A 26583-nucleotide genomic window follows, 5' to 3' on the forward strand; every position below is an offset into this window, starting at 1 on the left:
TGTGGGTAAACCATTAACAAACATGAAAACAGATCAACATGTCAACAAAAAAACTGTAAATATCAAAAGAAAAAACAAATAAGCTTTCAGAATTTAATTCTAAAATTAATTTGGGCTTCATTTGTAGATTATATTAATTACAGATATGATTATACATGTTCTTTGGGGTGGATTTGTCCTTTAATTGATTTTATACCATGATACTGTATTTCTTTATTTTTTTAATGGTCATAAATATGATCCAAGTAACTTTTAAGATAAGTGTTAAGATTTTTATAAGATTTTTTTTTTTTTTTTTTTGTCTTTACAGTTTGAGATATGAGTGTTGAGGGAGCACAACAGGGAGCTACGAGTAATCAGCTATTCTTTTGTCCAATTCACTTAATCAACAGTGAATTGATTTAACTTCAGTCAGCTGTGAGTGTGTGTCCAGTGTGTGCTAAAGTAAGGAGGTTTTGGGATACAGCTGGGCAGTTTGCTCAGATTTACAGCCATTTTCTTCATTGTGATGATCTTCCTCCTCCATATATCAGCTGTTAGAATATACTTTGTCGGCGGTTCTTTCCCCGACCTAAAATGGCAAGAAAAAAAAGAAGTTAAATCGCCATGTACTGTATCAGTGTACTGTATTGTTCTTTCTCAGAGGTTCTTTGTAGCTGGTAGGGAGACAATGGTGGGTTTCCATGCTCTCCTGACATTTTAAAGGACCTGATGACATTAAAAGAATTTCTGGAATAATTTCTAATTTCTCACCATCATTATTGCGTGGCACTTCTTAACAGTACCAGCTTCATCACTTTTACGCTTGCTTTCGGACATCCTGGAAGATTTAAAGCTCTGAGCCTTTTGTTAGGTGGCAAGAGCAGACATGTGGGCGAAGCGATACTACACACTCCAAGAACTTCAAGGCGAGTTACCTGAATAAGCCATTTGATCACTGTATGGCTAAAAATGTGGCTAAAGGACTGCATGCGCTGCCACAGCACTTTCTCTGTGCCAAGCACTAACTTTTGTGATCCAGTCACCAACAAGGAAGGCACTGTGTTCACTATTAAGGCCCCTTCCCAGTCGGAGAAGAGCTCACGTTGAGGCCAAGTGTGCTGTTGACCTACAGGGTGCCGGTGGAAATTGGGCTACTGTTGGTCAAAAAAGGAGAGGAGCAAGGCGTGTTAAAAAGTGGAGAGAGAAAAGGAAAGGCAAGAGTTTAGAAGTGATAGTAGGGACTATGACAGGAAGGGGCAAGAGAATTGGTTGATATGATGCAGAGAAGGAAGGTGGATATACTGTGCGTCCAGGAGACCAGGTGGAAAGGTAGCAAGGGCTAGAAGCTTAGAAGCTTAGGATCAAGGTCCAAATTGTTTTACCATAGTGTGGATAAGAAAAAAAGGAGTAGGAGTTATACTGAAAGAGGAGTTTGTTAGAAATGTTCTAGAGGTAAAAAGAGTATCAGACAGGTTGATGAGTATGAAGCTGGATATTGAAGGGATGATGTTAAATGTTGTTAGTGGCTATGCCCCACAGGTAGGATGTGAGTTAAAAGAGAAGGAGACATTCTGGAATGAGTAAGATGAAGTGATGCAGAGCATCCCCAGAGGTGAGAGAGTGGTGATTGGTGCAGACTTCAATGGACATGTTGGGGAAGAGAACAGAGGTGATGAAAATGTGATGGGCAGGTTTGGTCTTAAGGACAGGAATGTAGAAGGACAGATGGTGGTGCACTTTGCAAATAAGGTGGAAATGGCAGTAGTAAATACTTTTTTCCGGAAGAGGCAGGAACATATAGAGGGTGACATATAAGAGTGGAGGCAGAAGCCCTCAGGTAAACTACACCTTGTGTCGACGTTGTAATCTGAAAGAGATTAGTGACTGCAAAGTGTTGGTAGGGGAGAGTGTAGCCAGACAACACAGAATGGTGGTGTGTAAAATAACCCTGGTGGTGAGGAAGGTGAAGAGGACAAAGTGGTGGAAGCTAAGAAAGGAAGAATGTTGTGTAGTCATTAGGGTTATGGCTATGCGCATCACACACTTGCTTCAAGGGGATGCCTCTTGCAGAGCAATCAATGAGGCAAGCCCCCTGGTTGAATGGGCCCTAATTACTAGAGGCGAAGTCTTCCACGCGCCTCATAGGGCAATAACATCTCTCACCAATGTGACAGAATTTGTCCAGTGGCCGCCGCCCTACAGCTGCGGTCCCCACATTGTATAAAAACCTGCTCTGATTTACATCACTGGCTAGTGCAGTGGATGTACTGTAAATCTGAAGAGCACAGTGGAGTGAAGTCTTTACTGCTTCAGAGCTGTAAAGGCGGAGGAAAGAGGCTTTAAGAACAACTGGGTGCATAGTCGAAAATGGAACCTTCGGAAGATGGTTGGGGTGAGGATGCTGAATAGCTTTGACCAGCCTAGGGGCCAAGACCCGACAAGCTGAAATAGCGGCTATGTACATTCTGAGAATACTAGGGCATGAGCCCAAAGTCAATTTTCTTGTAGGAACTCCAGCACTAAAACAATTTGGCAGTGGACTGGGTCTACATCTTTTGCTGTGCACCAATTTTTAATACATTCCATTTGAGGGCATAACTTCTTCTAGAGGATTGACTACTTCGGGGTGGGGTTTCCAAACACTGTGTGTCACAGCTTGCCTGAACAGAAAGTCTGCTCCCATATTCATCTGCCCTGGAATGTAAATCATCCTGAGGGGCAGGAACTTGTCCTGTGCCCCAAAGCAGAATCTTGGCGGCGCGAGCACAGTCACTAGGACATGGTAGCCTCTTAACTGCTGGAGGGAGTATTTCAGGGCCAGAAATAGAGTCATCGTTTCAAGGCAATTGATGTGCCATGTGAGAAGATGACCCCTCCAGATCCCTTGGGCTGGACGGCCATCTAAGACCGCATCCCAGCCTGTGAGGTAAGCGTCTGTCATTAGCAGCTTGCGACGACAACACGGACCTAGAGTGGGACCCAGAGTCAAGGACGAGGGTCTGAACCACATAGAAAGGGTACGAAGCTCTCGGCGCGTAACCCATATTGCCTCTGGGGATTGGCCCTTGGATGAAATCCCCTGGCTTTTAGCCACGACTGAAGCAATCTCATCTGCAGAACGTCCAAGGGTATTACCGTGGAAACAGCTGCCATGAGACCGAACACTCTCTGAAAGTAGTAAATTTACTTTCTGGCCTAGCTTGATCTCCTTTAGGGTATTGAGAATGGATTCGACACAATCAGGAGACAGCTGTGCCCGCATTGCGGCCGAATCTTATATGACTCCCATAATATGTTGTGCTTGAGCAGGAAAGAAATTGCTTTCTGTGGCGTTGAATCTCAATCCTAAGAATTGAAGTGAGCTAGGATGACATCTCGATGTCGAAGCGCTAGCTGCTAAGACTGAGCCAGAATCGGCCAGTCGTCTGGGTAATTCAGGATACAGGTGCCCTGGAATCATAGAAATGGAAGGACCCAATACCGGTAGGCTTCGCCCGAAAGCGAACCTCAGGAACTTCCTGTGTTGTGGCAATAAAAATATGCATCCTTCAGGTGGATTGTCACAAAACCAAAGCTCTGGTTGTATTTGAGAAACAATCATTTTGGCTGTCAACATTTTTATATTCAGCCAACAAAATGTAAAATTGGACGCAACCCCCCGTGTCCAAGAAATACTGACTATAATAGCCTGATTCTCTGTCTGGCAGGGGAACATGTTCTACCTAACATTTCGCTGGAGACCACTGCTCCCCGAAACACCAGTGGTGGCGAAGATTGAACCATGGCCTCCCTGAAACGGACTGCGAGGGGCGGCGAGTCCCGCCCCAATCTACAAGTGGGTGCTTGGCTCGGCCAACCCTATGCGCTTCACGCCTGGCGCGAACCGGACCTGGTCAGGACTGGGTGGCCGACAGTTCTGACCCCTTGAGCACGGCAGGGAGAAACCTCTCAAAGGCCTGCTCACAGAGCTTTGAAAAAGCCCGGAAGGCAAGATGGTGGCATCAAGGAGGAAGATACGATCCCTGTCCTTGATGTCTGTGAGGTTAGGTGACAGCTGTCTCTCCGTGGCGACCATGGCAGCCATAGAATGGCCGATAGCACAGGCCGTCTGATCAAAGAAATAATCTGTGGTTCGGCGTAGTTCTGCAAACGCCGCATCATCGACAGACCCGTCTGTGCTCAGATCTATCAGTAGGTCAGCCTGGTATGCCTGCAAAGTGGGCATACACAGGCTTGTGTGCAGGGCAGCACCAGCCCTACCCGCTGCCTGAAAAAGCTTTTCCCACCATCGAAGATGTTAGTCTGCACGGCTTGGTGGGGAGTGTGGATTTTTTTTTCAGGAAGGATGAGCTCCCAGGAGTGAGATAGCCTGCAAGCGTCTCTTCAATCTGGAGCATCATCATAAAAAAAACGCGCTTTTTCGCATCAACGACAATCGAACAAATCAATGTCGATAGCACAAAACACGGGATGAATACGACTTATTCCATGGAACAGTTAACTTATCATGGAAGGCGCCAAGAAGGGGAGGGGCAATCGTTGAGGCCCCTCCTCCGGCCGGCCAACAGAAACCTGTCGTCTAACTTTGAGCGTTTGCTGGATCTTATTATTTATTTATTTATTAATTTTATATATATATATATATATATATATATATATATATATATATATGTATATCGAGGTGTACGCGTTAGACCGCGCGTGTTATCACCTCTAACAACAACTAATACCCTCGCTCATCATTAGAGGAGTGCTCTGAAGTGATAGTTTCCATTTCCGCAGAAGCGAGAAAGACAGTTCTTCCCCCCTTCACAAGAAGCGCCGAAGCACGCTTGAGAAGTGGACGGTAAAAGGCTCATTATTCAAATGCGCCGCGGCTCGCGGTTTCGTTTTAAAGACGTCGAGCCGAGCGCGAGGGACTTTAATCGGGAGAAATCGCAATACTTACCTGCTCCCTGAAGCCCGAGGATAGCGTGCTCTTCCCCCAACACTGAAAACAGAAACGTGGAGATCGCTTTTAGCGAGATATTCTTCTACACAGAGGGACGGACTTGTGTCTAACTCTGCCATCTTTCTGGTGAGTAATAAGACACTTTTTATTTTCACTTTCTTTTTGAAAAAGTGCTTGCACACACACACAAACACAACAATGCAGTCCTGAAGACAAAAAGACCTGAGGATGTTTCCGGTTCATGCCTATTTATAACCTTTTGGTGCACCCAATCAAATGACGTCACCTGACCACGGTTATAAAGTATATGCCAAAATCTTTGAAGTGTTTGACACACATGCTTCAACAACCAGTCACACGGAGAGTGTTCCCATAGCGTTTGTGAAACTTCAGCTTCACACGCACACAAGTCTGTTGGGAAACTTCTTTAACAAAGACTTCGTGGTCTATTAAGTTAAAATTCATTAAAAAAAATTGTCTGTCTTGCAAAACGCTCGCAGACCAAGTTACTCGCAATTCAAGGTTCCACTGTATTATAATTATTTATGTTAGGGTTTCTCTGCCTGTCTCCTACTCTCTCCATCTGTTTCTCTGCCCATCTGCCGCTCTCTCCTTCTCTCTCCGTTCGTATTTCTCCTGCTCACTTGTCTCTTATTGTATCGCTCCGTCACTTGCCTCTTCCTAATCGGCCTGTAGTGTTTTTGCCACCTGAGATGCACAGATTTATTTGGCTGTGTAGAATCACGTGAACTGGCTTTACTTGCATTCAACTGGTTTCCGGGTCCACTAAACCAGTACTGTAAAAACAGGAAAAGCTGCAGCGGTTTAAAATGGAGCGCCTCATTAAACGATTAATTATAGGTCCGGGTCTGTACAGGAAGCCATCTGGATCTGGACCGCGGTCCGCCTGTTAGTGACCCATACAGTATAGTATAGTATAGTATAGTATAGTATAGTATAGTATAGTATGCAAAATGTATTTTTTTGTCTTTTTTTTTTTTTTTTACATTACTCAAACCCCCACCCCAAGAATATTCGGTTCTGGTGTTCTCTGAAGGTGCGTGGCTCAACAGTAGCTTATTTACAGTACACAGACACCAGGCAGAGAAGGAGTGAAACAGAGGGAGGTCGAGGTATGAAAAAAATGCTCCCGGGGGTATTTCATCTGGAGTATTAACACGCCCACTTTGTGGGAGCATTGAGTTTTACATTTTTAACATTTTTATTTTTATTTTTTTTTACATTTTAAAGCTTTAAGAAAATTTTGATTTAGATGTAAATTTAGCCATTCTGTCTGAACATCTGGAGAACATAGAATACATAAACATATAACCCAAATAACTTCTAATCATGCAACATTACTGGGGGTTTGTTAGCAAACTGAAACTTTAAGATCCATTTTTCCAGCATAATAGAAATGCCTATAAATAGCCTCATCTTCTTCTTTGTCTTTCGGCTGTTCCCTTTCAGGGGTCGCCACAGCGAATCATTTGCCTCCATCTAACCCTATTCTCTTCATCCTCTTCTCTCACACCAACTAACTTCATGTCCTCTCTCACTGCATCCATAAATCTCCTCTTTGGTCTTCCTCTAGACCTCCTGCCTGCAGTTCCAACCTCAGCATCCTTCTACCGATATATAAAAAGCCTCATCCTATATTTTATATATGCTATGATATTGCATATAACTACACTAATCAGAATGTTTCTGTCATGATTGAGTTTGTCCAATGAATAGTTTGCACTGTTTAGATCTCCACCCAGGAAACCAGAAAACCACATGTCATGAGATTATGGATATTCCACCAAACCCGACACTTTCCAGTTGAAAGCTGTGCCAAAACTAATGAGACAGGGATTTTAGCAATGTTAAACGAATTCACAAGGTAACATCAACTGTCTGAGTTATTAAAATGTAAACTGCACTACCTGGATGAAAAACTGAGCTCCGGTGGCCGGGATCCTTCTGAAGCTGCACCTCCTTTAGTGAGAACACTGAAGAAGCTGCATAAAGAAAAAAAAAGGAAAAAAAAAAGTTAAATGATATACAGAGACCAAACTGAATATTTAATAGCTGTAGTGTAGTAAAAAAAAAATAATAATGAAGTGACTCACTGTCTGATAAGGAATGAATGTTCTCTCCCAGACTGAGGAAGTATGTGTGTCTTAGAGACGTCTCGGCAGAGATCCTTTTTTTGGTGTCGTACTACAATCAGACAGAGAAATCCAAAGACTTAATGAACCAAAGACATCCTTAGAAAAAATAAATAAAGAGAGAAGAAATTGAGCCTCGATCATTAAATGTGCCTCTAAATGGTTAGACAAAAAGAGTTACAATGTTTTGGATTGGAAATAAAAAATTTGCTAATGGTGATTGTTTTTTTCACAAGTCAATAATGTCTTTGACAAGATGCAACTTAAAGTCTCAGCAAACAGTGCCTAAATTATTAAGCATTGAGTCAGACGTAATCCTTATGAAACATTTTATGGTGGTTATTGTATACTAGATTGAATTTCAAAGGACAAATTGCACCATCTCAGATCAAAGCAGATTAAACTCTTACATTAAATATAGAAAAAATTCAGAAGCACCAAAAAAATTCATACACACACACACACACACACACACACACACACACACACACACACACACACACAAAATGTGACAAGATCAGAATACACACTGGTTTTATTTCCAGATTATAACATTTACTAATGAAACAATAGACATTGGAGAACATTAGCTAAGGATGGTTTGTCCTAACTTTTAACAATAGCTAGCATGATAATAAGGTGATACCTAGCTAAATGCTTATAGATAGGTACTAGATATAGGAGGTGGTATCGAAACGTTTGTGCACTACAGATCTGGTTGGTTTTGCCGTACGTCCTCCCTTAGATGCCTTAAAACCTAGCAGTGGAATTTGCTATTGATTGTCTAGCCCCTGGTGATGGATTGCTGATGCACAATGCCGCGAATTTCCATAAAAAAAAGTTGATAAGCGGACCTGCCTTGCCTTTTTCAGTTGTGACGATGCATCCAAGTTTCGTCACTCGTAATGATCCTCTACATGAGGAACAGGTCATCCAGGGCATGCTGACAGAGTTCTTGGCAGATTTCAATGCAATGTTCCTTTTGCCCCTGGGTCAGCAGCCTGAGGATGAACTTGGCAGCAGCAACATGGTGTATATTCAAATTACACGTGAGGATTACCTGGACTGGTATGGACTTGTTTCACACAGAATTTCAATGTCACTCTTTGTTCCAACTTGCTGTCCATGATAAAATCTCAGAGGTAGTAACACGTGATTATAATAGCACCAGTTGCACAGCTTCTGAGATACATAGGGCAATTTTGGCACACTGACTTATGAAGGCTGGTGCTCCCTGTGATTGTGCGTGCAGCCTTGTGCTGCCATCTGTTCAGACCAAAACTTTTTGATACCACCTCGTTCTGTTGTGATACAATGCGGTCTCTTTTCGATACGGTCATCAACAAGATCATGATCATTATCTTATAGATCATGAAATAACCTAGTCAGGTCCCAAGCTTGATTGCATTTTCGGAATCCCGGTCCAGGATTTGTTTCAAAGTCTCAACGGTTCTGTTTTTATTCTGGATTTCTTTTACAATGCGAAACCATCTATCAACAAAGAAACACTACGCACGTTGCAGTTATTTTACCGTGAACATATTAAACATTTTTCAAGGTGGAGATTTTCTGTAAGGTTTTGCATTCCTGTTTCCAAGTCTGAAACAAGCTACAGGTTTGAATGAAGAAGTGTTTCTGAGGCTGTGTTTAACACACTTCTTTCCTCAGGTTTGTGTTAACAAGCTCCAGCACTGCGGATCTTCCTCCTAGTGCCGCTCTTCATTACCAGCCGGACGGTAGAGTTAGCCTAAGCACGTCGACCCGATCAATCCCTCCGCCATGCAAATGAATGCAACAGAAAATGAAGCGGCCGTCACGCAGCTGTCATGTTTCACGAGGTATAAAATTGGCTCGCGTTAGAGCAATCGTCTGCTGCGCCAACGCTCGGCGGGGTTTGATGAGAAACAGGTGCGAGGTTTGGACTCATTAAGGGCGCCGTCTCTGGTAACAGATCGCGCGCTCGGCGGCACGCGCACGGTCCTTTATCACCGTGACAGGTCACCTTTCTCTCTCGCTGCATGTGGTGAAAAAAGAAGAGGAGAAAGAGAGAGATGGAGAGGGAACTAGAAAAGAGGAGATGAGGAAGGGACGAGAAGAGAAGAGCAGGAAAGAGGGAGGGAAACAAGACAATATGTTGATAGGAAAATGAAAGAAGAGAAGAGAGGAATGGAGAACGAGATAAGATGGGCAGATAGTAAAGGACAGAAGAAAGGAGGGAAAAATAAGAATAGAGGAGAGGAAAGGAAATGAGACATGAAAGAAAGACAAGAGAGGAGGAAAGAAGTAAGAGTAAAATAAGAAAAGAAAAGCAAGAGGAGGTGAAAAGAAGGAGAGAAAGTGAAAGCAGGAGAGTGAATGAAGAAGCATGGGCTAGAAGAAGAAGTTGTGAAAGTTTGTGAAAGTGGCAGAAGTGATAGAAGATTAAAAATGGAAAGGGGAGAAGGTAAAAAGAGAAGAGAAGTAAGGGAGCACATAAAGAGGAGAAGCAGGAGGTGAATAAAAGGAGAAGATGAGGACAAGCTCTTGGACTTGAGGAAGGCCCTTAGCTCTCAACTGCTCAGATGTATAACAAAATAAATTATAATTGGCTCTGGATAGGGCCATCTGCCAAATGCCCTAAATGTAAAGACAGAGGATGGAAGAGAGAGAAAATGAGTTGAGAAAGGAGATGGGTGCAGCCGGAAGGGGATGGAAGAGAAGAGAAGAACAAGGTGAGAGAAAAAAAAGCATAAAGGAGTAAAGAAGAGAGAATAGAAGGTGAGACAGGAAATGAAGGAGGTGAGAGAGAAGGTAAAGGGCCCCTGACTACACTGGGTCATCTGCATGGGGATATCAGTAGAAGTAAAATTGAGAGAGTATAAATTCTTCAGTATTCAGGACATGAGATGGAGGATGTGCAGAGTGAAGTGACCTTTCCCCAGCATAATCCCCGGGTACCGTCCTCAGCACAGCACACACAATGCTGGGCCTGTCATAGCACATCCATCCATCCATCCATCCATCCATCCATCCATCCATCCATCCATTCATCTATCCATCCATCCATCCATCCTTTTGTCTGTCTAATGCTACCATATTCAGTAATATCATCACTGATGTTTTTCTTTACTTTTTCAGGAAGTTGATCATCTCCTCTCTTCATCTTTAGAGATGAACACTTGACTTTACATGAGGCAGTGATGCTGCTCCATGGGATAATTATTTATTTATTTTTTTTACCTAAATGATCATTTTCAGTAAAACACCTCAAATTAAAGTGAGTATACCATGTGTCAGGTAAAGCATTATGCAGGATGCGTTTTTTGTTCACTTCTGTGCACTTTATTAACATGTGAGCTTGTGCACCATGGCTCAAAGCAGAAATCAGAAACTGCCTAATAACATCTTCTCCCTTCATTCTTCCAGCACACGTGTCTCATTAATAACTGTGGTATTAATAACAGCAGCTCCACCACAGTGCTGAGGGCTGAGGGACCCACGGCGTCGTAAAGTACATGGAATCTTTTTTTTTTTTTGCTGTTGCAGATTAGAACTTCCTGCTTGCTTAAGGTCTTTAAAAACTTGCCTGCTTTGATCATTTGCTGAGATAAACAGCTCACACTCTTTAAATCTGTCTAAATCAAGCAACGCACTGTAGCGCTCTTCAAACGGCTTAACTCGCAGCAGTGGTTTTCCTGATTTCACTCTCTTTCACTAAACTCACACACTCGAAATCAAAATACATCTCGGTGTATTGCATGATGTCTCTTTTTTAATTGGGCTCAGTTGGTCGCTAGCCTCCAGGCTGATGAATAAAGTGTGTAATTGATGTACTCTGATGTAGAAGCTGTGGGAACCAGACTGTATTCCCTTCCCGGGTAACTTTTACTCAAATGTAGCCAGTTTATGGCCATTAGGAACTAGTTGCGTGTCATTTGGTCATGTAACGTAATGACTTCATCCATGTGTCAAGTATAAATATAGTAATATTTATCTCCTGGATGGGGTACCAGGCCATTGCTGGGCACACTCATACAATTTGGAAATGGCATTTAACCTAATCTGCATGTCTTTGGACTGTTGGAGGAAACCCACCAAGTATGAGGAGACCAGGTAAACTTCATGCACACAGACCCGAGGCAGGAATCGAATCCAGACCCTGGAGAGGTGTGCAGACACAGTGCTAACCAGTGCTGCCTTGAATACTATATATTTTTCAGGTCATGTGAAAAGTATAAAAAAAATTTAAATAAATTTTCACCATTATGATTTTTTAAAATTAGATTATAGTTTTTATATATACAATTTTTCTTTTTGTTGTTTTCCTTTACTTTTCTCCTCTATTCTTTCCTTCTCGAATGCAAATTAAAATTTTTGTTTGTCACGTACACAACCATACACTGTATAATACGCAGTGAAATGCTTATATAGCTTTTTTTTTTTCGTTTATTTACTTTTAATTTAAAATTTTAAAGAATTGGGGATGAATTTACAATCTACAAATTTACAGGTTTATAAGTTACAATAAAATAAAAGTAAAATGAAAATATATATATAAAATTTATGAATTATTTTTGTTTTCTTTTTACTTTTCTTTGGGTTTCTTTTCTTTATAAATATTGTGAATATTAGCAATGAAAATGTCAGATTGTCAGAATAATAGCATATGTATTTGAATCAGAAAAGAAATTTCATGGATGTTTTATTAGTTTATTAGTTAAATTAGTTGCAGTTTTATTATATTTAATACAGATGTATTTATGCTATAACTGGGCTAAAAGGGAGGGGAAGATAATAATAATAATAATAATAATAATAATAATTATTATGATTATTATTATTATTATTATTATTATTATTATTATTATTACTATTATTATTATTAATAATAATAATAATAATAATAATAATAATAATGAACTTTTTATTTATTTGATTTAATATAGCACATCACCCTGCAGTAATTAATCTTTAAAAAAGCTTTTAAACAGGTCTGAAAAAGTTTTTTTTTTTTGAGCAGAGGCAAAGCTACTGTACAGCACAGATAAAGTTTGGAAGCTTTAAGCTCTTGAGCTAGCATGTGGAACTCTTGTGCTATATTTTATTTGGATTGTTAAACATTTCAGAGTGAGGAAAAAGCAGAAAGAGGATGAAAAGAGGAGGCAAAAGAGTGATAAGTATATCAAAGATGAGAACTGTAAGCTGAGCTGTAAAGTACAGTAGCACTAGCTAAAAATCAGTTTGCATAAAAGCTAGCTAATGTGTCATAGTGAAATATATACTGTAACGTTTTTATAATTTTGCATTTGGCTCAATATGTCTTAGAGTCTATACAGAGTGTAAAAGCTAACATTTTACCAGAGGTGTTTGTGTGATATAATGCTGGTTTATTTAATTAGGAAGATAGTTCTAGAACTGCATCTCGCACACAGAGAACAACGCTAACACCCTCACATTACACGGTCACTGCTTTGCTGAAGAATAACATAAAAAAACTGAGATCCATTATATACAAATTATATCCACAGGATTAAATACTGAGCTTCAAAAGGAGACAGCTCAGTGGTTATGTACATACGCAGGATTAATTATTATAACACTTTCAAGGGACAACTCCATCCAGGACACAAGCATACATACACTTACGCACCCAATCATACACTAATCTACAATGCCATGACTTTGGAACCTGAGGCAAGATGGCGACAAGATGGCGACAAGATGGGCCAAGATGGCGGCGCACACTGTTGCAGTGGCACAGTGCTACTCTAGGTGCTTGTACGGTTTGTGTTTTTTTTCAAGTACATCCTGTTGGGCAAAAAACATCTACAGCCGGCATGATCTTCTTAAGATAGAAGTCCATTGCAGCCGAGTTTCTACACTCACACAAGATCCCAATGGACGTAGTGAGAAGCCCCAGCTGTCCATGGATTACCATCCCCGCGGTGAGGGGGCGAAGGCAGCACAGTGAGAGAAAGCAGAAGCGAGGCTGCAGGGCCAGCGCGCTAGCTAGGCTACGGAGCCAGCCACACAGACCACCGCTTCCTAGCTGGCGAACGCCAGATCACTTACCAACAAGATGGATGAACTGTGGTTACAGATGGCATCTAATAACATTGTGAAGGACAACTGTATTGTATTAATTACAGAGACCTCGCTTCATCCACTCATCCTGGACTCTGCTATCAAGCTAGCAGGCTACACAACACAGCTTCATGACAGAACAAGGGACAGGAGCAGGGGGGGGGCTCTGTGTTTCTGTCAATTACGGCTGTAGACACTGCTCCCTAGACCTGGAGTATGTGACTGTTAAATCCAGGCCCATTTACTTACCGAGAGTGTTTAACGTGGTCATGATAACTAGTGTTTATATTTCACTGGATGCTTATGCTAGCTCGGCTATAGGACATTTATATAGTAGCATTAGCAGGTGGCAGAGCATGTATCCTGATGCTGTACACATCATAGCAGGAGACTTTTATCAGGCAGACCTAAAATCAGTGCTTCCCAAATTTCACCAGCATGTAAAATGTTCTACTATAGGAGCAAACACACTGGACAATATATACTCAAACATCAAGCTAGGCTATAAGGAAAGACCACTACCACACTAACTGCTCTTATAATCACAAAGACTGTAACAACATGGCCTGTTGGAGCCTCTCAGCAGCTACAGGACTGTTTTAACAGAACAAAATGGGATGTCTTTGAAGATCCAGACCCGGAGGTGTTCACGGACAGTGTTCTGTGTTGCATTAAGAACTGCATAGACACTATCACAGTGGACAAATGGGTATGGAAAGCCCAGGATGAACAAGGAGGTCCGACCGCTCCTGAAGAAGAGGAACACCTCCTTCAAGTCTGGCGAAAGGGCTATCTACAGCACAGCCCGAGCCATCCTAAAGAGAAGCATCAGAGAGGCTAAGTTGAAGTACAGGGAAATCGAGGACCATCTGGACAGTAACAGCAGCAGGCAGGTGTGGCAGGGAGTCCAGCATCTTACCAACTTCAAGACCAACGTTGTTGTTGCTGATGGTGATGCCTCGCTGGGAGAGGAGATGAACTACTTCTTTGCCCGTGTTGAGGTGGATCAACCAGATGCACCCATACTTACACTGGGCATTTATGGAGCATGGACAGTAGAAGAGTGGGAGGTGAGGCGTATCCTGCAGAGAGGCTGCTGGACCGGATGGTGTCTCTGGAAGGGTGCTCACAAGGACTATGTGGACCAGCTGGCTGGAGTCCTCACCAGGATTTGCAATCAGTCCTTGTCTCAGTCCACTGTTCCACCCTGCCTAAAGTCCTCGACTATAGTCCCCCTGCCTAAAAAAATCACAAATTAACAGTTTCAGTGATTACTGGGAAGTGGCTCTCACTCCTGTGGTGATAAAGTGCTTCGAAAAGCTGGTACAAAGTCACATCATTTCATTTCTCCCACCAAGCTCTCCAGGCTGCACTTTCCCATTTGGAGCACCTGCGAAGCTACCTATGGCTACTTTTTGCGTTTAATACCATCCTCCCCCACAAACTGATAGACAAACTAGGGGACCTGGGACTTCCATATTCATCTGCGTATGGATTGGGAGCTTTCTGTGTGGACTCAGTCAGAGGGTGCGAGTGGGCCCCACATACATCGCCGGCCATCAGCCTCAGCACCAGGTCACCACAGGGCTGTGATTTGAGCCCTCTGCTCTACACCCTGTACACTTACGACTGTACAACTGTCCAGCATAGTAACACCCTTGTCAAATTTGCAGATGGCACAACAATATTAGGGGTCCTCTTTGGGGCGGATGAGTCTGCCTACAGGTATGAGGTGGAACGGCTCACAGCCTGGTGTGGAGAAAATAATCTGCTCCTCAACACCTCTAAGACCAAGGAGGTCATCATGGATTTTAGGAGGAAAAAAATGGACATTTCACCACGGTTCATCAGCAGGGACTGCGTGGAGAGGGTTCCGTTTTTCCACTTTTTGGGAGTACACGTTGAGTGTAAACGGATGCAGCTTTCATGATTTCTATCCACATTATCGTGGAAAAAAAGAAAGTGTTTTAAGTAGTATATCTTAATCAGTGAATTTAGACAAATTTAACAAAATTTTGACAAAGTTAAAAAAAAAATTCAGTTAACCAAGAAAAACAAAGACATGCTCGGTTAGTGATGAGCGCTGTTGCCTCCTACCTACAGGACTCGAGGTTCGAATCTCCCCACTGGTCTGCATGCATTTAAAGTGTGAATGTTCTCCCTGTTTTTTGTAAGTTTTCTCCAGAATAGAATAGAATAGAATAGTCTTTATTGTCATTGCAACAAGTACAATTAAATTTAAAGTGCCATCCCTCAATGCAAAAAATAAAAAATCAAACACACACACACTCCCACAAAACATACATTCCGTTATTACATGATCCACAATAATGCATTTTTTGCATTAATTACATAAAGCAGAAAAATGCATAAATATTTGAATCTAATTGCACATTATTTGCATTTTTTTTAGCAGTATTCAGTACACTTATTGCAATAGGATAAAAACTATTTTTCTTTTTTTCTATGATAATGTGGATGAATCTACAGAAATCATGAAAGTTGCATCCATTTACACTTAAAATAAAACTTCATTTAATAGTGTTTTATTTCTGAAGGTTTGCATCACTATCGACTTTAATGAGTTAACTTTTATTAAAACGAGGCTCATTAAAATGTCTGATGACTAAAACAGGCCGGATGTGTTTAATCTTTAATTCCAAGTTAAGACATGAAATTCAAATAGGATCAGACTGTCCATTCAGTGCAAGCAGTTAGGAGTTGGTATGCAACGTCAGCCATCAGGATATAAAATGGAAAATATTGACCTTTTAGAGAGCTGTAGAGCTGGAGATGGGGATACAAAAATAGTTATAAAAAAAAAAATGTTTATAGAGAACATAGTGACACCAAAGCAAGAAGAATAAAAGCTCAGATACAGAGTGTATTAGGAATAAAATTGTGCTGTTATGGAGAAATATATAGAAAACCACAGCCTTAAGTGTTTCATTCCTTTTATGTATTTTTTAACGCATTTAGTGCTACATGTAATGTCATGTAATGTGATACTGTAAGTTATATCTTTTGACAGTCTTTTCATTCTCAGCTTAACTTTTCTTTTCATTCTTGATGTTAAAAAGACAAAAAAGAGACGGAGAGGAAGAGGAACACCACAAAACCGGAACCCTTTTGGGCTTTGACTCCTGTACTGACCCAGGAGACTTCTTTCACACATGCTTTCATGCTGTAATTTGTCCATTTTAAACAGCAGCGATATATTTATCACAAGCCTTATACCGAGCACCTGCTGCTAGAGGGAACATCTAATTGAGATTTTATGTTTTAAAGTGAGGGTGTGCAAACGTTTGCACTCAATTGCACACCTCTATAAAGGTTTAAATCATATGTGTAGATGTGGTTAATTTGTCTTAGCAAACACAAAGATGAAGGATTTACTCTGGAGCATCACCTGCCAGGTAATTGCTCGTACCATATGTAGCGGCGTATTAACATCAGTCAGCACGCCGTGGATTTCAGTGTTTGTGTGTGTGTGTAAGAGAGAGAGAGAAGAGAGAGAGAGAGAGAGAGATTTCTCTAAAGTTGTTGTAACTGTAGCTATCCGCATTATCTCTCAGGAGGTATTTGGAGATGGATGTCTATCGCTATGACTCCTAATTAGTCTATGCATTCATCTGAGGAAATAGCGCAGATGCCGCAGCTTAGTTATGGATTAAAAGGAATTTTCAATAGACGAGTTGAAGAGCTGGACCAGTTCGGGGTCATTTTTAAATGCCTGCGTACTTTGCCCATGAAGTTTTGGAATAAATTTAAAAATGTTATTTATATGCCGATTATAGTTCAGTAAAAAAAAGAAAAAAAAAAAAAGTTTGAAGACCCTTAGGATAAGATAAAGGAGTTTAATTATCCTTAATGTGAGCGTGTTAGGTTTCAAAAAAGTTCCCCTTCTTATCAGAAGTTGCAGAAAATATCTGTAATATTAAAATTTATATATACCGAAACTCGTGATTAAATTTCTTGTGAATGAAGGCATAAAAGTGACTGATAATTACAAAAGACTTCAATCACAGTATGGTTATGAGACTCTTCGCTGCAGTAAAACATTTAAATGGTGCAGATGTTTTAAAGAAGATTCGCTACGGTACGTTTATCCTGGCTGGGGTGGCTCAGAGCCCACTGCAATCATTCCCGTGAACGTTCACGGAGTGGAATGCAAGATCCTTGAAAAACGTCAAAAATATCTTCTCGCCAACTTGTGGGACAGGCTCATTTGTCTTTGGGAACTGTACAGACAATCATTCATCAACACCACTTGCACATTACAGAAACTCGATTGGGAGTTACTGCCACATGTACATAAAGTCATGACCTCGCTACAAGCCATCTCCACATGTTTGGGCCATAAAAAAGATTCCGGGTGGCCATATGTGAAGCAGGCAGTCTGATCATGGCTCTGGTGTACTGAGGAAACTTTCTATCTTGATGGTATCCAAGCACGAGAGAAGGCTGGGATGAGTGCATTAGTGTAACAGGGGATTCTAAAGAGAAATAAAAGTATTTTTAACTCTTATAATTTTGTTCTGTTATTCTGCGCAATTAAAAGTTCTGCTTTGACTTGAAAGTAATCAAATAGTAAAAATGAAAAAAAAAAAGATGTATGTATGTATTACTTTTTGTCAGTTTTAGAAAGTCTGCAGACGAACAGTGCTATGGTCCCAGAGATGCTTAGCAAACCTCAGCAGCTAATGTTCTCGTAAAGCTGCCAGGAGCATCTACCTAAGACTCATGATGCGTAACAAACAATTTTAAATCGATTTTAAGGCTGTATACTGTTTAGTACTCATTCTAGTACATTTTTTTATGTATAAAATATTTATTCCATTAGTTTTAAAGGCATCTTTTAAGATTTTTTAATATGTAATGTACTACTTCAGTTGATGTTTGTGGCAAAAACAAATTTTCTATTACTTTCCGACACCACATAAACCAAGGCGAGGAAAACTTTGATTGATAAATTAAAAAAGTTTACATTGTTATAAATGGATTTAAGGAATTACAGATGCAAAGAATCTATCTGCTTTCATTGGTAAAAAAAAAAACTTGCTTCATAAAAGGTCGATTGTTTTGTAAAGCTTTGAACTCACAAGCAGAAGAGCTGAAAGAAGATCGATGCCCTCAGTGTCCAGTCTAAAAAGAAAGGAAGAAAAGGATTTCTGTTGCTTTTCCAAACACATCATGTCCTTTTCTGATAATGGAAAAGCCTTACACATGGGGGGAACAAAAAGAAGAAGATATATAACAGATAATTATCTTACAGATAATCTCACAAATACTAACAATGTGTTACGATAGATACACAGACAGACAGACAGACAGACAGACAGACAGACAGATAGATAGATAGATAGATAGATAGATAGATACAGTGGTGTGAAAAACTATTTGCCCCCTTCCTGATTTCTTATTCTTTTGCATGTTTGTCACACTTAAATGTTTCTGCTCATCAAAAACCGTTAACTATTAGTCAAAGATAACATAATTGAACACAAAATGCAGTTTTTAAATGAAGATTATGTTATTAAGGGAGAAAAAAAACTCCAAATCTACATGGCCCTGTGTGAAAAAGTAATTGCCCCCCCTTGTTAAAAAATAACTTAACTGTGGTTTATCACAGTTAAAAGTTCAATTTCTGTAGTCACCCCCAGGCCTGATTACTGCCACACCTGTTTCAATCAAAAAATCACTTAAATAGGAGCTACCTGACACAGAGAAGTAGACCTAAAGCACCTCAAAAGCTAGACATTATGCCAAGATCCAAAGAAATTCAGAAAAAAATGAGAACAAAAGTAATTGAGATCTATCAGGCTGGTAAAGGTTATAAAGCCATTTCCAAAGCCTTGGGACTCCAGCGAACCACAGTGAGAGCCATCATCCACAAATGGCAAAAACATGGAACAGTGGTGAACCTTCCCAGGAGTGGCCAGCCGACCAAAATTACCCCAAGAGCGCAGAGACAACTCATCCGAGAGGCCACAAAAGACCCCAGGACAACAACTAAAGAACTGCAGGCCTCACTTGCCTCAATTAAGGTTAGTGTTCACGACTCCACCATAAGAAAGAGACTGGGCAAAAACGGCCTGCATGGCAGATTTCCAAGGCGCAAACCACTTAAGCAAAAAGAACATCAAGGCTCGTCTCAATTTTGCTAAAAAACATCTCAATGATTGGCAAGACTTTTGGGAAAATACCTTGTGGACCGACGAGACAAAAGTTTAACTTTTTGGAAGGTGCGTGTCCCGTTACATCTGGCGTAAAAGTAACACAGCATTTCAGAAAAAGAACACCATACCAACAGTAAAATATGGTGGTGGTAGTGTGATGGTCTGGGGTTGTTTTGCTGCTTCAGGACCTGGATGGCTTGCTGTGATAGATGGAACCATGAATTCTACTGTCTACCAAAAAATCCTGAAGGAGAATGTCCGGCCATCTGTTCGTCAACTCAAGCTGAAGCGATCTTGGGTGCTGCAGCAGGACAATGACCCAAAACACACCAGCAAATCCACCTCTGAATGGCTGAAGAAAAACAAAATGAAGACTTTGGAGTGGCCCAGTCAAAGTCCTGACCTGAATCCTATTGAGATGTTGTGGCATGACCTTAAAAAGGCGGTTCATGCTAGAAAACTCTCAAATAAAGCTGAATTACAACAATTCTGCAAAGATGAGTGGGCCAAAATTCCTCCAGAGCGCTGTAAAAGACTCGTTGCAAGTTATCGCAAACACTTGATTGCAGTTATTGCTGCTTAGGGTGGCCCAATCAGTTATTAGGTTCAGGGGGCAATTACTTTTTCACACAGGGCCATGTAAGTTTGGATTTTTTTTCTCCCTAAATAATAAAAACCATCAATTAAAAACTGCATTTTGTGTTCAATTATGTTATCTTTGACTAATAGTTAACGGTTTTTGATGAGCAGAAACATTTAAGTGTGACAAACATGCAAAAGAATAAGAAATCAGGAAGGGGGCAAATAGTTTTTCACACCACTGTAGATAGCAAGCACAGCCAAGGACTTGATAAAGATTAATGTCTCTAGCAGAGTGCCAGGAAGCGAGTGCAAAAGCAAATATTACGTGTAAGAGTGACAATTACTTAGAAAAAAAAAAAAACAACAACATAGTACTACTTCTGAAACATTGCTCATGGTTTGAAATCAAACCCATGTTCTTGGTAGATTGGAACAATGCCACAGCCAGAAAACAGAGACACAGAACTGGCCTGCTCACCCGGTGGGAGGGACATAATCACTCTACTGTACATCAGAGCAATCCTATGTACTGTAATCATGTGCATCTGTTGCTTTATAAAAGCCAGACTTTCTTGTATTGTTAATATTGTGTTGAGGAATAGTTCTCCTTCCAGAAGGAGGGCTTTTTAATGTCTCTGGCCCTGCACCTGACCAAGTACAGACCACCATTAAAAAAAAATAAATAAATAAATTGTATCGTTAGGCCCTGTGCAGCCTGTCACAGTAAAACATTTGTTCTCATTTCTTTAATTGCATCTTTGTTCTTTTTAGGCCGTACTTGTTTTGTCATTTTCTAATTGAGCATTGCATGGTTTGGCCTTGGGATGAATATACTGGGATATCCACTCATGGGGAGATTGGCAGCTGTCTTGAATGCTTTCTACTTGTGAATCTTTCTCACTGTACATTATTAAACTCCAAATTGTTTGGAAATGGTTTTTATAACCCTTTCCCTTAAGACCATTGTCTTGTGGTAAGACACACCTGAATTTATTGTTTTTATGATTTCTCACCCCAACCCCTGTCTAATTTATTACTCTTTTCCTTTCTTCATAAAAAAAGGTTAAGCAACTGTAACCAGGGCAAAGCAATTTCCTTATGTGGTTAATAATGTTCCTTGAATCTTGAATCTTAAATGTTTAAGACCAGCGAATGTCTGCTTTTATAGAGGTCTGCAGACTAGCTGATGATCAAATAACCAGGGGCTGATTAGCAACGCCTGGCTACTGATAAAAAAATACTGTGTAATCACACATTTTCCATTACAGTATATACTGTAAGAAATGTTAATACTTTATATATTCAATTCAACACATTTTTTTAAAGGGTGACAATAATTCTGGAGTTTACTACTGTATAAGTGACAAAATACAGAGACCAGACTATTGTGTTACCTGGGAACATGGTTTATCAGCGCCTGGGCCCTATACAGAGGGAACATGTACGACTTGAACTCCTCGTTAGTTGAAATCCCAGGCCAGGTCTCTTCAGTCGGGGTTCCTTGTTAAAAAAAACACAAAGAAAATAATATTCAGTTAGAAATAACGATCAGAACACAAGGTTACTTCTCAAATTGCTAAACAAATAAGATCCTATGGGGAAACTAGGCTGGTGCTCTTCAGAGCTTTGGAGCTTTTTGTACAACATATGACACGTCTTAGAGTAAAAAAAAAAAGATTTTTTTTTTTTTTTTTTATTGTAGTTGTCAAAACCTAAACTTACCCATGAGACGAAAAACCAGGTGCAGCTCCTCTTTGACAGTCGAGCCTGGGAACATGGGGCGTCCCGTTGCCAATTCATACAAAATACACCCTACGCCCCTGAACGAGAGACAAATAATGCAGACACTCTGCCTAATTACATTATATTTCAGGCAAAAAAACAACAACATTCATTTTAAAATAAATGAATAAGTATTTGACATTTAAGCACAGCAGGGATAATTCGCATGAAAGAATGGATTTGAACAGATTTTCCGGCTCGTTTTTTCTTCTTCTTCTCCTTCTTCTTCTTCTTCTTTTTTTGGTTAGGGCGAATTAGAGGACGGCTCCCGCGGCCCATGTTTTGATTTCTTGTCATTTGGATGGCGGCCATGGGATGTCTGTGAGCTGGAGATATCGAGAGGAGACATGCGGCTGCCGTCATGCATGGATTGATTAGGCTACTGGGCTAATCCCCTGGATTACCGCCACACAGGGGTTTTTATTGAACACTACAGCCCAAGTAAAGAAAAAAAAACATTTCTGACACCGAATCAAAACTGGAGTGCTCTGAGGCATAAAAGTCAGTTTATTGTGTGGGAGAGAAATGTGAGAAAAACAAATGGATATTTGAGATGTAAGGTCTGAAAGTTGGTCAAAACAGGAAGTTTTTTTTTTCTTTTTTTCTTTAAATCCATAGGTACTGTAACGTGAGAGTGCACTTGCTTGTTTGGTCTCCCTAAATAAGTGTTTCAGGCTCATAGGGGAATCTTCTGTTGACTCTACACCTGATCCACTTCATCGAGAGCCCTGTTCATACTGGATTAGTGTTACATGGGGATTTTAGTCCAGAGAAGCCTGTGTGATCATTTTACAGAGCAACTACATACCATTAATGAAGGATTTCTCCTTTTTCTACTAGACACTTTACCACCGTTGGACACAGCCTTTTGTCTTGTTAGTTGTTATGCAATCAGTGATGTAGGAAGAACTCCTTTATACTTTATGTTATGGAATGTAAAGTTTACTATAATTGACTATAGTACATGCAATAATACTCCAGACATTACCATGGTAGGCATTATGTGACTACTGTATATAGTGCACCAGGGTAGGTACTATGGCACTGTACTGGTACTATGGTGTGTAGATGTTGATCAATTCCTAAGGAAGCATTCCTTACACTGTAATGTAACTGTGGAAATCCTGTTATGAGAAAAGATGAGAAAAGATGTACCGCAAGCATGAAACTATTCATTTAAAAAAAAGAATCCTCCCAGGACGATTAACATTTCCCTCGACACTTTATGGTTTAATTGTAGTGAAAATACTGTTATGAGGAAGATGTGTGATATAAAGGGCAAGACCTGGCTGGAACAGTTTACCTTTCTATTTTTCTTACATTCTTTCAATTTAATGTTGTAGTGATAATAAAATAAGATTCGTATTATTACACTTTTTTCAGATGTGATGATATATGTATATATATATATATATATATATATATATATATATATATATATATATATATATATATAAATATTTTGTACAGCTTCAATTAGACTATAATTTAATTTAGCGCTAGTATAAATTTGAAATCTTATGGGGTAAGCTATATTGGAAAACATATACGTTATGCCCTAACTGCAGAATTTTTTTTTTTAACTGCAGAACTGCTGAATGGTATTAAAAAAAAAAAAAAAAAAAAAAAAAAAACCCTTTATAGTCAATTTTTTCAATGTTCCAACAGTGCAGCCAAGAACATTACCCAAGAGGCGGCTGTGTCACCCATGCTTGGAAATAAAGTCTAAATACAGGAAATAGAGTTTAAATATAGCATGATTAGCATCAGATAATTAGTTGGCTATCTCTTATAATTTATATTGCTTTATTTATATGGCTAAGGTAAAGCATTTTTTCCCCTTTATCACCGTCGAAGGAATTGTAGAGGAAGAAACTGTCACTGTCCCCTACGGCTTAGGTTGTTAGCACATAAAAGCAAGTGTTTGGATCAGCAAGTCCATACCACATGTCTATATGAGTCGAGTATTCTGTGGAACCCAGCAGGACGTCTGGAGGACGGTACCATAAAGTTACCACCTCATTTGAGTAGGTTTTCGTCGGCACAGATTTCGCTCTTGCCAGACCTAAGAAGCCAGAGAGAGAGAGAGAGAGAGAAAGACACAATAAACATTATTCATCTGAGGAAGAAACGTTGCCTGGTAACCCGGTAATTGGCGTAGCGCCATGTTGAGATTTATATCATTTGAAGTTACTAAGTCGTGCTGTTGCTGAGGGGAAAAGAATAAGGGATCTGTGTTATGGAGTTTGAGATCAGATGAAAGAAAGCCTCGTCTGGTGTAACGTTCTGAAAGAGTCTCACCAAAGTCAGCTAACTTCAGTTCTCCCTTCTCGTTGATGAGCAGATTCTGTGGCTTGAGGTCCCTGTGTAGAATCTTTCTCTTATGACAATAAGATAAACCACGCAGAAGCTGGAACATAAATATCTACAAGGAGAGAATGTGAGATCGTTATTTCTTTATTACAAAATTGGAATTGGATTTTTTTTTCAGCTTGGAAAGATCAATGAGGCACCTTCACGTTGTGCATGCTCATGAGGTTTCCACAGTTGTCTAGGTACTGCTTCAAATCGCTGTCCTGCAAAACCAGAATACATTTAGAAAAAAAGAAACAGCGAACATATTTTCAAGTTGAACATCTAAGGTTGCTCATATACATGTCTAATACTGTATGCTGACATTTCTGTAGTAGCAGCTGGCACAAGGATATGTTTGGTGGTTGTGAAATAGAGTTGTTTGGTGGATATGTATGAGAGTTGATAAGGTAAAGGTTTCTTTAAGAAGAAATGCATTTGACATTTACAGAAGGAGTATCCAGATTAATTGTTGGCAAACTGCTGTGGTATAATAACACTACATAAAAACACTACATGTTGTTATAGCATAGTAATCAAATTTCAATTTCTGGGTAAATTACACTACTTCATTAAAGATTAATTTTCTATAAAATGGTATGATGCAGATTGTTCTATTCTTTCCTATTCGGCACCGTTCTTGGTATCTCTTAAAAATCAAGCTTCTGCATACGCCACCCGTCTAAACTAGTTAGATCTCTAATAGAACTGGCTGTGGGCCACAGCTGGACTGTACTGATGGAGGTCAGCAGTGGTAGATTTGATGATGCCTCCACACTTCCCCCATCCCCATCATCCATATGTAGCTCAAGCCTTGGAAAAAACACCTATTTTGTAGAATTATGAATTCATCAAGCAGAAGGTAAGAAATCTTACCAGATATTCGAAGACCAGAGTGAGGCAGCGGTCAGTATGGATGATGTCATGCAGAGTCACAATGTTGGCATGTTTCAGGTTTTTCAGCAGCGAAACTACAGCAGCACAAACACAAAATGAATGAAAATAATTACACTCTTAAACAGTCTTATAAATAAGGGCCCGTAAAGGGTTAGTGGGAGGTTATCAAGGCTTGCTACTTACAGTACGAACCTACCTGCACTGGTTTATAATGATGCCTTATGGATCCTTAGTAGGTTAAAAAAGGCTTTTAAGCAACAATTAAAAAAATGTTTTGCTACAATTTTAATATAATTTTCAGCCATTTTGATATAATTTTTCTAAATCATTAAAAAAATTTATTATTTTTTTTTTTTACAATTTTTAATTAAAGAATTGCTACAGTTTTAATATACTTTTTCACAATTTTGATTTCATTTTTTAAGTGTTAGTGAGAAGTCACTGCATCAACTTCCCTAAATTATTTTGCCACAGCAAAAACAAATTTGTTTAAGGGTTTATATTCATTTTGCTATGATTTTAAAACAATTTTGCAAATATTAAATTTTTTTTTTTTGATACGATTTGTTTCACAATTTTATTTTATTTTGCTGCTTCAATTAAAAATGTTGCTACAGTTAAATGTTGCTATGTTGCTAAAATGAAAATTTTGTTAACAATTTTGGCAACAATAAAAATAACAAAGTAATTATCTTTATGTTTCTGTATCCCTGTTTAATAAGCATTTTCATTGTAAAAAGCTGTAACAAAATGCACAGTTTGCCAATGCAGTTTGGTAGTGTGTAAGGGGAAACGATGCATGATAGATTACTTGCTAATTTTTTCAGGTAAGCTTTCTGACAATGAAAAATGTCATTGGACATCAGGCCGTGTGAGCTTGTTAAAAGTTAACACTGTGAATAAACATCTATCTGTGACTTTTCTATCCTCGTTGTAACCATAGTAACAGTATTAATGAGAAAGCAGCTTGTTTCCCAGATTTAAAAATGCACAGGTAACGGACAGATGTGTCATAACATTGGAGACACCCTATTCAGTGCCCCTGTTCTTTGCCATCTCTTTCCATTTTGGGTTTTGATGCGTAAAGCTGTGCAAACTGAGCGCTGCCTGCTTGTCACTAGCCTCGCATTCACACTGAAGTGACTGCTGGCATCGTTGGCATTTAGGTTTTGATAGTTGTGTGATGCAAGCACCTGCCACGTGAGGGATTGTTACAGCGTGAAGCACATTTATGATGTGATTCTCACTGCCGTGTCAAGAGATCGAGGTGTACAGCTTGAGCGGTAGACGGATAACAAGATTTCTCCCGCTGTACAGCTTTAGGCGGCTACCTGGGAGGGTTTTTTCATCACATAATAATTCTGCAGTTAATGGAAATTTGACAATTTAACACAGACTGCATTTAAATCTTTTTTTAACACAGCCTCGTTAAGTTCCCAAAGTCATTTAGCATGCAGACTAATCTAGCGCTCACGAGAATGATACTAGCCTCTATTACTATCAGTACTTAATATGCGGCGGATTCTGCCAGAGCAGGATCAAGTACCTCTTACATTTGGAGTTATTTACATGGATATGACACATCTGCAGCTTTATTTATTTATTTATTTGCTTCATGGAATATCTTCCTTTCAAAAATTCA

The 26583-nt window shown here is 39.9% G+C and overlaps 1 protein-coding gene across 1 annotated transcript in view; it reads right to left on the reverse strand.

Moving 5' to 3' along the window:
• Positions 1-288: 288 nt before the first annotated feature.
• Positions 289-26583, reverse strand: part of cdk18 (cyclin dependent kinase 18) — an 84163-nt gene continuing 57868 nt past the window's right edge. Inside the window, exons 7-16 of the mRNA XM_053484334.1 lie at positions 24921-25015; positions 24206-24268; positions 23994-24117; positions 23637-23757; positions 21633-21730; positions 21305-21410; positions 18252-18294; positions 7048-7138; positions 6862-6936; positions 289-571 (exon numbers count right to left, since the gene is read on the reverse strand). Coding sequence (XP_053340309.1) covers positions 537-571; positions 6862-6936; positions 7048-7138; positions 18252-18294; positions 21305-21410; positions 21633-21730; positions 23637-23757; positions 23994-24117; positions 24206-24268; positions 24921-25015 — 851 coding nt within the window. The 3' untranslated portion in view covers positions 289-536. The remainder of the gene's footprint in view (positions 572-6861; positions 6937-7047; positions 7139-18251; positions 18295-21304; positions 21411-21632; positions 21731-23636; positions 23758-23993; positions 24118-24205; positions 24269-24920; positions 25016-26583) is intronic.

This window comes from Clarias gariepinus, chromosome 23, assembly GCF_024256425.1.
Source record: "Clarias gariepinus isolate MV-2021 ecotype Netherlands chromosome 23, CGAR_prim_01v2, whole genome shotgun sequence".
Taxonomy (NCBI): Eukaryota; Metazoa; Chordata; class Actinopteri; order Siluriformes; family Clariidae; genus Clarias; species Clarias gariepinus.